Below are 13,378 nucleotides of genomic sequence, written 5' to 3'. Positions count from 1 at the left end.
CTCCTGAGAAAATTAAAGTGCCATGGGATAGGAGGCAAAGATCTGTTGTGGATTGGGAACTGGTTAAACAATAGAAAACAGTGCAGGGTTAAAATGGCCATTTCTCTCGATGGAGGAAGGTAAATAGTGGAATGCCTTAAGGACCTGTACTGAGACTGGTACTATTTAACATATGTATAAATGATCTGGAAATGGGGACAATGAGTGGGTGATTAAATTTACATATGACAAAACTATTCACAGTTGTTTAATTACATCCAGACTGTAAAATATTGCAGGGGAACATTAGAAAACTAAGATTGGCATCAAAATGGCAGATAAAATATAATGTGGACAAATGCAAAGTGATGCACATTGAGAAGAATAATCCAAATCATATTACTTGATACTAGATTCCACATTAGGAGTCACCACCCCAGAAAAAGATCTAGGTGTCATCATGGACACTATGTTGAAATCTTCTGCTCAGTGTGTGGTGGCAGCCAAAAAAGCAAAAATAATGCTAGAAATCCTATATAATAATTCTCACCTTCAACGTTCGGTCTCTGCCTGGGACCGTGGCTCCGTGGTCTGATTCCAGCAGTAGATCAGTGACGTCATCCACATCACTGTGACTGTGTGAAGCGTGCAGGAGGTGGGGAGGGGGGTCCTGAAACGACACTGTGGGGGGATTCCTGGAAATCAACTGAAGGGTAGGGGCAGGTCCTGGAACTTGAAGGGGAGGGGGGTCCTGGATCAGGGGGTAGGGGGGGATGGGAAGAAGGGGGGTCCTGGAACTCATATGTGAAGAAGTGGGAGGGGTTTCAGGAACTCAGAGAGGGGTGGAAGGGGAGAGGGGAAGGGGGTTCAGCAAACTCTCGGTCTCGCTGTGTCTCACATATGCACTCGCACACACTGTCATTCTGACACACACACACACTCACACAGTCACTCTCTCTCTCACACACAGTCACTCTCTCAAACATACACACTACGAGGAAAACCTTGCTAGCGCCCGTTTCCTTAAAAATGAAACGGGCCTTTTTTACTAGTTATTAATAAAGGGAAAGAAAAATAATACAAGGTTATAATGCCTCTGTATCACTCCATAATGTGACTTCACCTTCAGTATCGTGTACAATTCTAGTACTACATCTCAAAAGATGGAATTTAAAAAAAGGTTCAAAGAAGTGTAAAATTCGGAGGATCGATCTCCTATCATATAAAAAAAGACCAAGAGGTTAGGGCTCTTCAGCTTGGAGAAGTGATGGCCAAAGAGGGAATATGATAGAGGTCTACAAAATCCTGAGTGAAGTAGAATGTGTAACCGTGAATCAATTGTTTACTCTTTCACAAACATAAAGACAAATATTTTTTCACTCAGAAAATAGTTACGCTCTGGAACTCACTGCAGAAAAGATGTGATTAAAAAAGGTTTGTGCAAGTTCCTAGAGGAAAAGTCCATAAACTGCTATTAAGGTAGACATAGGAAAGTCACTACTGATCCCTAAGGTTCACTGCACAGAATTTTGCTACTCTTTGGGATTCTGCCAGGTACTTGGGATCTGGATTGGCAATTGTTAAAAGCAGGATACTGGGCGAGATGGATCATTGGTCTGACCCAGTATAGCCATTCTTATGTTCTCTATTTGGGTCAGTCACTGGGCTCTTTGCTAAACACGGTGTTTATTACAGATTCACATTATCTGTTCAAGTACTCTGCCATCGGTAGTATTGCAGATTTCTAGTCTCTCAGTGTGCAATGGTCTCCCAGGCTGTTAGTTCTTGCCTGATGTGGCTAGAGCAACCAAAGAATAGGGCAGTAGGGAGGCACATAATAATAGTGAAGGGAGCAGACTCCAAACAGCAGAGCTCCATCCTTATGTACCCAAACCCCTCACCCACTTTTTTTTTAACATCTCTATACCACAAACCACCTTCTTCAGTTGTTTGAACTGTTCCCCTACAGTACTGGCTAAGATTCAGAATGAAGACCTAGGGTTATGTAGCAAAAAGTGAAGACAACGCCCTGTTAAAAGCAAAGAATAGTGAAGGTATGATTGCCACCAGAGATAAGCAGCCATGTTCATAAAGGAGGTTGAGCAGCACCTCACCCAGACTGTCATCATTGTTTTGAATGATAAAATGTCCCAGATTAATACAACTTTACAGAATATGACAGAAACAATGGTGACTCAAACACGGTGTCTTGCAGTGACTGAACAGAGTGGCAGAGCAAGAACTAGCAACTGAGTAACAGTGCCAAATTGCAGCCATGTTCATAATGTCCAAGGAGTTTGAGCAGCCCCTCACCCAGGTGAAGAACTAGCAAATGTAATTTATTTGTATTTATTTCAGTATATTTGTTATACCACCCTTCATTGACTACATCAGAGCAGGTTACCAGCAAAATGTGAACAGCAGCAAATAGACGACCAATGGAACAAAAGCCACTGCAACATTCACATTATAGGGTTATCTGAAGCCGTCCTGGATGGAGACCTGTTGAAGGTGTGTGAACGCGAATTAAATTTGCCTTACAACATTGTGCCAGAGTATCTCACGTTATATTTATTGTTTATTGAATATTTGATAACCCACCAAATTCCAAACGAGTGGGTCTCAATGGTTTACAGTTCCAAAATCAAAATAAAGTGCATGAAAAGAATGCCAATATCAAAATAGGCCAGAATAAAATAAAATCAAGATAAAACCTGTAAAGTTTTAAACTCATTCCACACAATGGGTGGCTGGCAGGTCAACTGGATTCTAGTTTATTAGAGTCAAATGCCTACTCAAAAAAGTGAGCTTTCAGAAGTGCTTTAAATTTAACAAAAGAGATTTCCATACTGAGATGAAAAGGCAAATTACTCCAACGAAAAGGGGCCAAGAAAAAATAACCAGAATGACAAGTAGTTTCATAACATGCGATTTTTGGTGAAGGAAGAACTAATCAATTAGAATCAAGCAAACGGAGAGACCGCGAAGGAGTATATGGAAATGAGACAGTTGAAAGATGCAGAGGCTAACCTTCATGGCATGCCCTATGCGCTAAACACAGAATCTTAAACCAACAACTAAACCTAACTGGATGACAGTGTAGTTGAATGAAAAGAGGGGTGATGTGATCGAAACGCTTCGCATAGCAAAGGAAACGAGCAGCTGAATTATGTAAAGACTAGTAAAAAAAAGGCCCATTTCTGACACAAATGAAACGGGTGCTAGCAAGGTTTTCCTCGGAGTGTGTATGTTTGAGAGAGTGTGTGTGAGAGTGACTGTGTGAGAGAGAGAGAGTGAATGTGCGAGTGTGTTACAGACAGAGAGTGAGACTGGGTGCGAGTGTGTCTGTGAGAGAGTGATTGTAATGACAAACACATGATTCAACATATGAACAGCAGTAAACTCCGCACATCTGCAGAAGAGCTACAATAATTCTAACAGTCCTTGGAAAACAACAGTAGCATCAGGAACTAGTAAGCATGAAGTATGACCCTTTACCATTATGTTGTGAGAGTGCACATTGCACATTGTATCACTGACACAGTTTCTGCCATTGTCTCTGCTGGCAGGAAAAATTGACAAACTTGTTATACTGAACTGGAATTATTTGCTGTGCACTTTACAATCTTGAGGGGGCCTTATATGGAGCCTGTTCAGGCTGTAGAAGAAAGATGCTGTAGCACTACAGCTGGTCTTACACACTTTGTGCCACTACTGATAAGAGTGGTGAATGCTATTGACTGGGCATGGGTTAAAGAGATATGCAACCACATTTGCAGCAGTATTTTTTGTGCTGGGACCACACCTTGGAAAGTGATTATCGGCAATGTCCCCCTACTACAAACTTGCATATAGTGGACTTTACATTGAAAGTAACACAGTTCTTGGTGCTTATGTCCGAGAGATCAGAGGAGTCTTCTTATGATGCCTTTGATGGGCAGCTTGCATCCCCTTTTATGCTTCAACAAGAACCAAGCAGGGGTACTTGAATTGTGTACACTACAGGGGACATCAATGCCTCTATTTTGTTACCGGTGCTTAAAAGTCTTTAAAAATTGGCATTTTGCTGCCCTTAAATTTCAGGGATCTTTTCTGTCTGTACAAGGACATTATTTAGAGGGAGGGCTTGCCACGGTAGGGGGGGGGGGGGTTCATCTGTGGGCAGACGTGTCGTGCAGAAGGTCTGTACCTGGTCTGAAGCTGGGCCCCCACAGCTGTTGATAAGAACCTGGATGATGGAGACCAGTGTTGTATGTACATATGTATCTGTTTTATAGTTTTCTTTTAGTTAGATGGTTTAATTAGTGTGAATATCTACTAATTTGACTCAGCCAGCGTGTATATTTCTTAATCATTGTATAGACTGAAGCAATAATGATTTATACACTCTCCATTTGAATAAAGAGTTTCATTTACCCAATACGAATCCAAAAAGAATCTGTAGTATTTTATTCGGTGAACAGTCTGTGGTGATTAAGTGAGCAGGCTGCAATACCAAGGCAAGACAAGCTCTTCACTGCACAGTTGAGGATTTGAGCAATCATCAATCTGGGCTGGCTCTCCTTCCCTCCCCCGATGCGCACCTAGTTAACTTGCTCAGCTTTCATCAGCTCCTTCACTGGTTCCAGGCCTAATGTTTTAGGGAACCCTTCGTCTGCCCAGACCTCTTCTTCTTTTATAGTTTCTGGCAGGCCAATGATTATGATATTGTTGTGCCCACCCCTATGTTCCTGACCATCAACCCACTCCAACAGCTGGTGTACCATCCCTCCATTTCCCATGTCTTGTACTCCATTTCTGTGGTCTGATCTTCTTGGTGTGACATTCTCTCTTCTGCAGGTTGCAAACGTGTCGCATGACTCTCCAAACTGCACTAGATATTGCCATCACAGCATTAACTTAAGTTTATCATCTAGTATATTTTTAATTCTTTAATCACTACCTCTTACAAGGTTACTATTGGAGGTGTCACATGGTCCACTGCCAATTTTTCTTCAGTGTTCTTCCAGCCATCTTTACTAAACTATGGCATCTTGCGGAGCATGCTGAGCACTCATGTTGTTCACACTGCTCCCCGTTTGCCTGCATTCACTAAGGCCCCTCAACAACCTGCCTGTATTCACTGCAGTTCTGAAACACCCATTAAAGGTGGAGTTTAGCAGATTTATCAGAGGTCAGGAGAGTAAAGCAGTTGCAGGATGTCCATGTAGGTTGCTACCATCACATGTCCACTCCTTGTCCCCTTAACCTTTGGCTTTGTGTTTGCTTCATTTTGCATCCAGATAATTATTTTGTTTCCAGATCATTATTTTTCACTATCTTCCTTTCATTCTCCCTGTTGCTTATGGTGGTGTTCTATGTTCCAGCCTGTTTGTTATAACCGGACCGCACACTACTTTCATATATTTCTGCTAAGAAAGGCAATACACCTAATAGAGAATAGATACATAAAGAACCCCCTCCCCTTACATATATAAATCTGAGCATCAGCCCCATTCCCTTTTCCTCGTTTGGTAGTCTTACCCACCAATGGTAGTACTACGAGACTACTGCCAGGGATCAGATAGGGCCATTTTTGCAGGCGCCACCAGGGTAGGAACAAGGATCGATCCTGCTTCCATCAGCCCTCTCTCCCCCCACCCACCCAATCAATTACAGACAAGGGTCCCCTAGGAAGGGAAAGGGGCTGACCCTCAGAATTAGGTATACAAGGACAGAGCTGTGGGAAGGGGGAGGAGCCTTTACAACATTTTAGCCCAATATCAGAGCTGAAGAGAGGAGCATTGGGTTCACTAGAGGCAAAAAACTAAGGTAATACTGTTTCATGGATGTGCACTGTGACAGGCTTCCTGCAGGCCAACACCTGCTCAACCATTTCCTACTACTTTATGCAAATCTATGTGATTATGTGCACATTCAAATATGTACACATATGTGTGTAATTATTTGTGTAATTTCCCAGGATGTACTCAAGTCAACATCTCCATGAGCATAATGGGAGCAATTCTATAATGGACACCAAATGTTTAATGCCAAGATGCAGCACACTATGCACTAATTCTGTAACAGCATTTGGGTGCTCAGACTCCATTATAAAATACCAGAATGTCAGCATTTACGTGCCACCATTTAGGCATGCCCATTTACAGCACTTCAATAGCAGCAGTAAATGTGCATGCCTAAATACAGCACTTTAATGCATAGCTATTCTGTATTCAGTAAGTTACAAGTGTAAATGTGGGATCTCCTCATACCCACCCCACCCCCCACCCAAATACATGCCCCCTTCCATTTATGTGCCAAGCATGTTATGCGCTTATGTTATAGAATACTAGCACTTACATGTGTAAAAAAAACATACACAAATACTAGTGTTCTATAAATTATGTGTGCAGCTGGCATCTAACTTTAGGTAACCTGGTATAAAATGAGGGGGTAAGTGCTTTGCTGCTGCTATTTGGCTGGCTCCTTGTGCAGGCATAGACAATCATGCTTACTTGATGTGGGAGTTGTATTACTGCTGCTCTCCTACTCTGTCACAGACAAGCTGACAGTTTTGCAATAGGATCATTACATGAAGGAGCTGGAATCTTGACTGTTTTGAGACATCTCCTTCTTAAAAGGGTAGCACTGATAAAAAGTACTCATCAATTGCCTAAAAATAATTTCTACTGGAGAATCCTACTATGATAAACAAATATATGTGAAGACTGGTTCTAAATCTCTGCTATACCAGTATTTCTGATTTTCACAGACCAAATCCAAAAACAGTGAATTGCTTACTCGTGTCTGCTTGTATACTCACGGTTGGATGAAGTAGTTGCCACATCAAGAGGAAGTGCTGCACACTTTCAAATCGAGCCACTTCCTCAACTGTTCCTTTAAGCCATGTGGCTGTACAGAGACCTACAGGACTCAAAGGAACAGTTGGGCCAAGAACAAGAAAGGAGGAAAACTTGACTCCAATGCACAGCTGTGCAATTCCTCCTCTTGCCAGGCCATCAGGAAGGGGGATAGTGGCTGAAGGAATGTGGTGTAGTGTGTTCCATGGAAGGCTGAAGAAAGGTAAATGAGGTAGGTTACGTACCATGGGGGGGGGGGGGGGGGGGGGAAGGTCAGGGAAAGAGAAAGTTGAATGGGGTGGTGTATACCATGGCAGGGCTGGGAAAAGGTGGATGGGATGGGGTTTGCCACAGGAAGAGGGTGGGCTGCATAAATATCCATGAAGTGTGCATACATGCGTGTATGCAATGAGAGGGAGGGCTGCAGAAAAGTGGATGATTCGCATGCATCATTATGGGGCAGGAGAAAATTGGATGGTGTCCGCTCGCCATGGAGAGTTTAGAGAAAAGGCAATGTGCATATGCCGGGCAGGGGAGGGGGGGCTGCAGATAAGTGAATTTTGTGTGCGTTCTATTGGGGGGATGCTGGAGAAAGGTGGATGATGAATGTGCCATGAGAGGAGAGGGATAAAGAAAGGTGGATGGAGTATGCACCATGGGGATTGGGACAAAAAAAAAAAAAAAAGTGGGGGTTTGCCTGGGGTATGGGGGAAGAGATCATGGATGTGGACAAAAGAGGAGTCTTTCAAGGAGGGCAGAGAATGCTGAGGGTTGGGGAGATAGAACTGTAGAAGGCAAAGAGCTGCAAGAAAGAAAAAAAAAAATCAAATAAAAAGAGGGAGTGCGGAAGGGGGAGAAAAGTGTGAGGTATTCATTGTGGATAAGGAGAAGAGAGAGTTGAGGGCTGAATTTACCAGGGAAAGGGATACAAAGCTAAGAGAAATAAAAAAGGTGGAACGAGCAAGGAAACTGGTGTGGTGGGGAGAGGAGGTATTCCATGCCTGAGGGGAGGAGTCAGCCTTTATTAATGGGGGAAATCTGCATTAAAAAATGACAAATAAAGTGTGTGAAGTTTTCAAACATTATGTACAGAATTTGCAATTCTTTTTGTGTGGAATTCCCCAGGAATATATACTCATTACTAGATGAAAGAATCATGTCAATCTGAGCAATGTTATTGTTTATGCATCTGTGGCATTTTCTAAACCAAAATACTTATACCAGAGTAAAGATTTTATAGCTGCATAATATTAAGCTTACCTTTTCAAGAAGATAGCCAATGACTAAAAAGCCTTTTCCACCTAGCATTTGTTCTTGCATGGCTACTGAGCTCTTAAGAAGCTCAACCAAAAAAGCCAGAAGAGTAGCACTGCATGTAAAACAAAACAAAACAAAAATATTTGGTAAACCCATTTATATAAAGTTTCCAGCCACAGGCTAGCTCACAAAAAATATTCCATAATGCAGTATTAAAGTTGTAAAATTTTTAATTTGAGTGGAATCCTGTCTTATCAGAATACACCTCTATACATATATTAAACTAAAATATAAAAATGTTTAATAAACACTATTTAGTTTCCAAATTAAACATGTTGGAAGTTGGGAAATGTTTCAGTTGAGTCAGCATTCCAACACAAGGTAAAATAATGGCAGCTTTGATGCACAAGAGCTTCTAAAAATGAATGCACCACGGTGCAGAAAAATAAGACCAAGAAAGCACAGTACAACTTTATAGCATCAAATCACATCTTCAGTGTTATCAGTGATTATGTCAATCAAGTAACATCATGATAACGGATTCTCAGTCACAATATAGTTCGTCTCCACTCCCGCCTTTGCTGAAGTAAAAGAAGGCAGAGCAAGAACCTTGGCCTTCCAAAACTAGCAGAATGACAGTACCATAATCAATGTATATTAATGACACAGCACCACTGCAAAAAGCAAAGTTACTCCTGTAGCAGGTGTTCATAGGAGGACATGTGTTACAATGAATGGGTTATGTTATTGGACGGAGATCCAGCATGAACATAGCCCAGAGTTCTATTTTTTTTTAGAAGTTTTTGCAGCCCTGACTATGGATATAAGTGCACCTTCCCACCTGCTCCAGCTGAGTAGGACCAGGCAGTTGAGTAATAAGCTTAGAGAATATAACTCCTAGGGGAGGTGGGAAGGTATATGCTAACGTGCTCTGCTGTCCTCTGAGAACAACTGCTCTAACCAACCACACAACACATACACAGCATGCTCTCCAGAAAACTAGACCATGGCATGAAAAATCTACTAGCCACGATCACCATCAACAGGAAGGAATGAAAGGACAAACTCATACACCAAGAAGACAGACAACTGATAAAAATTAGTACTACCTCAAACCTAACTGAACACCACCAACAAATACAAATAGGATACATCAATGCCAGATAGGCAGTCAATAAAACCACGACACTTACTGACTGGATTACAACTGACCATCTCGACTTCCTACTAATTAGTGAAACTTGGATCCATGATCCCAAAGATCCAATAATTTTAGAGCTCTGTCCCCCAGGATACAAAATTACCCACTTGACAAGAGAAGGAAAAAGAGGAGGAGGCATAGCAATCTATAAATCTCAATTCAAAGTCACAACAACAGCGGAATCTATTCTCCCCCAACTCGAAATAGCCTCAGTCAGAATCAACCACTCCAATTTACATGATCACTTAAACCTAATCCTATTTTACAGACCTCCAGGCAAGAAGCACAAACGCAATTTCTGGATTTCATATTGAATACTTGTGTTTCCACCCAGAACCTTCTCATAGCAGGTGATATTAATCTTCACCTTGAAGATACTAACTCAAGCAATGTACGCGAATGCAAAGACTTCTTCCAACTATGGGAACTCCACTGGCCAAACTTACAACCCACCCATAACAAAGGACATACACTAGATATCATCACCCACAAATTCTCACCAGAACTAAATCTCACACTAACAGACACAAAATGGATAGCCAGGCCATGGTCCGATCACTACAGTGCAAACATTTCCCTCCACTGGAAAACAAAAAAGACACAACAAAAACAAACAACAAACCTACACTACGAGAGGCAAAATAGACCCACTACTATTCTGGCAACAATTATACACCGATGAATAGACAACACCTACAGACTCACCCCAATTTCTTCAAGAATGGAAAAACAGATGCAGAACAAAACTAGACAACATAGCGCCACTTCAAATCAGAACCTCACATAGAAAAAATTCAATACCATGGTTTAACGAAGAACTGAAAGAACTAAAAACAAAGGTCAGAAGATTAGAAAGAGCATGGAGCAAGAAAAAAAAGACGAAAACACACTCAAAAACTGGAAACAACTACAAAGAAAATACAAATACTCTATCAGACAAACTAAAAGGATGTATTACAAAACCAAAATAGGACCAAACTACAAGGATACACACAAACTCTTCTCACTCGTAAACAATCTCCTAAATACTAATACGGTTACCTCCAACAACACAGATACCCCATCAGCAACCACTCTTGCAAATTACTTTAAGGAGAAAATCATAAAGCTCAGATTCATGATACCTACCAACATAACGGACTACACAAATATCCTGGAATGTCTAGACCCAAAACCCGGGGAATACCCAGCAGATCGATCTTGGACCAACTTTGACACGCTTTCATCAAATGAAATCTCACATTGGCTCGGAAAATACACCAAATCGAAATACAAACTAGACATCTGCCCTAATAGCCTAATAAGATCCACACCTAAACAATTCAAAACAGACGTCAAGAACCACATAAATTACAGACTCCAAAATGGGCTCTTTCCCGCGGATAAAGGAAATATCCTACTTACCCCGCTACCGAAAGATGCTAAGAAAAGCACAATGGACCTAACCAACTATATCGCCCAGTAGCATCAATCCCACTCATAACCAAACTCATGGAAGGCATAGCGATGCAACAACTTACTGAATACCTAAATAAACACGCAATCCTGCATGAGTCCCAATCAAGATTTCGGTCAAGCCACAGCACTGAAACTGTTCTAGTGACCGCAATGAATTCATTTAAACAAGCAATCGCAACTGGTAACAACATACTCCTCCTACAATTCGACATGTCCAGCGCCTTTGATATGGTTAATCATGAAATACTGTTACACATACTAGAATACTTCGGAGTAGGAGGCACAGTTCTCAAATGGTTCAAAGGATTCCTGACCACAAGATCATACCAAGTAACAATGAACAAGGACAGATCACCCCCATGGACACCTGAATGTGGAGTTCCCCAAGGATCCCCCCTCTCACCAACTCTATTCAACCTAATAATACCTTTAGCCAAACTTCTAGCCAATCAAAACCTCAACCCCTACATATATGCAGATGATGTCACAATTTACATCCCATTCAAACATGATCTAAATGAAATTCCCAACGAGATCAACCAAAGCCACCAAATAATGCACACATGGGCAGATGCATTCCAATTAAAACTTAATGCAGAAAAAACACAATGTCTTGTACTTACCTCACAATATAACACAAAAAACTTCTCCTCCATAACCACACCATTCTGTTCTCTACCTGTCTCACAAAACTTGAAAATTCTCGGAGTCACCATTGATCGAAACCTCACTCTTGATGCCCACGTGAAAAACACTACGAAAAAGATGTTCCACACCATGTGGAAACTCAAGAGAGTAAAACCTTTCTTCCCGAGATACATCTTCCATACCTTAGTACAGTCAATGGTAATAAGTCATCTGGACTACTGCAATGCACTGTACGCCGGCTGCAAAGAATAAACTATCAAAAAACTCCAGACTGCCCAGAATACAGCCGCCAGACTCATATTTGGAAAAAGTAAATATGAAAGTGAAAAACCCTTAAGAAAGAAACTGCATTGGCTCCCACTTAAGGAACGCATTGCATTCAAGATCTGCACGATTGTGCACAAAATCATTCACGCAGACACCCCAACCTACATGCTAAACTACTACTACTACTATTTAGCATTTCTATAGCGCTACAAGGCATACGCAGCGCTGCACAAACATAGAAGAAAGACAGTCCCTGCTCAAAGAGCTTACAGTCTAATAGACAAAAAATAAATAAAGTAAGCAAATCAAATCAATTAATGTGAATGGGAAGGAAGAGAGGAAGGTAGGTGGAGGCGAGTGGTTACAAGTGGTTACGAGTCAAAAGCAATGTTAAAGAGGTGGGCTTTCAGTCTAGATTTAAAGGTGGCCAAGGATGGGGCAAGACGTAGGGGCTCAGGAAGTTTATTCCAGGCGTAGGGTGCAGCGAGACAGAAGGCGAGAAGTCTGGAGTTGGCAGTAGTGGAGAAGGGAACAGATAAGAAGGATTTATTCATGGAGCGGAGTGCACGGGAAGGGGTGTAGGGAAGGACGAGTGTGGAGAGATACTGGGGAGCAGCAGAGTGAATACATTTATAGGTTAGTAGAAGAAGTTTGAACAGGATGCGAAAACGGATAGGGAGCCAGTGAAGGGTCTTGAGGAGAGGGGTAGTATGAGTAAAGCGACCCTGGCGGAAGATGAGACGGGCAGCAAAGTTTTGAACTGACTGGAGAGGGGAGAGGTGACTAAGTGGGAGGCCAGCAAGAAGCAGATTGCAGTAGTCTAAACGAGAGGTGAAAAGGGTGTGGATGAGGGTTTTGGTAGAGTGCTCGGAAAGAAAGGGGCGGATTTTACGGATGTTGTAAAGAAAGAAACGACAGGTCTTGGCGGTCTGCTGGATATGAGCAGAGAAGGAGAGAGAAGAGTCAAAGATGACCCCCAAGGTTTCGAGCTGAGGAGACAGGGAGAATGAGAGAGCTATCAACAGAAATAGAAAACGGGGGGAGCGGGGAGGTGGGTTTGGGGGGGAAAATGAGAAGCTCGGTTTTGGTCATATTTAATTTCAGGTGGCGTTGAGACATCCAGACAGCAATGTCAGACAAGCACGCTGAAACTTTGGTTTGGATGCAAGGTGAGATATCAGGGGTAGAAAGGTAGATTTGGGAGTCATCAGCATAGAGATGGTAGGAAAAGCCATGGGATGAGATTAATGAACCAAGGGAAGAAGTGTAGATAGAAAAGAGGAGGGGACCAAGAACAGAACCCTGAGGTACGCCGACAGGCAGAGGGATAGAAGTAGAAGAGGATCCACCAGAGTGAACACTAAAGGTGCGGAGGGAGAGGTAGGAAGAGAACCAGGAAAGGACAGAGCCCTGGAATCCAAGTGAGGACAGGGTATCGAGAAGTATGCTGTGATCGACAGTGTCAAAAGCAGCGGAAAGATCAAGAAGAATGAGGATGGAATATTGACCTCTGGATTTAGCCAGTAATAGGTCATTGGAGACTTTAGTAAGCGCAGTTTCGGTTGAGTGGAGAGGGCGAAAACCAGATTGTAATGGGTCAAGAATAGCATGTGAGGAGAGAAAATCAAGGCAGCGGCGGTGAACAGCACGCTCAAGTAATTTGGAGAGAAAAGGAAGGAGGGAGATGGGTCGGTAATTAGAGGGACAAGTAGGGTCAAGTGAAGGC

At 42.2% G+C, this 13,378-nt stretch overlaps 1 protein-coding gene across 1 annotated transcript in view; it reads right to left on the bottom strand.

Annotated features, from left to right (window-relative positions):
* NBEA (neurobeachin) overlaps nucleotides 1-13,378 on the bottom strand; it is a 1,994,973-nt gene that overhangs the window by 1,568,020 nt on the left and 413,575 nt on the right. Inside the window, 1 exon segment of the mRNA XM_030200381.1 lies at nucleotides 8,082-8,190. Within this exon segment, the coding sequence (XP_030056241.1) occupies nucleotides 8,082-8,190 (109 nt within the window).

The sequence above is a fragment of the Microcaecilia unicolor genome, chromosome 4 (assembly GCF_901765095.1).
Source record: "Microcaecilia unicolor chromosome 4, aMicUni1.1, whole genome shotgun sequence".
Taxonomy (NCBI): Eukaryota; Metazoa; Chordata; class Amphibia; order Gymnophiona; family Siphonopidae; genus Microcaecilia; species Microcaecilia unicolor.
The sequence above is the reverse complement of the archived record's forward strand: the minus strand, read 5'-3'. Positions and strand labels throughout refer to the sequence as shown.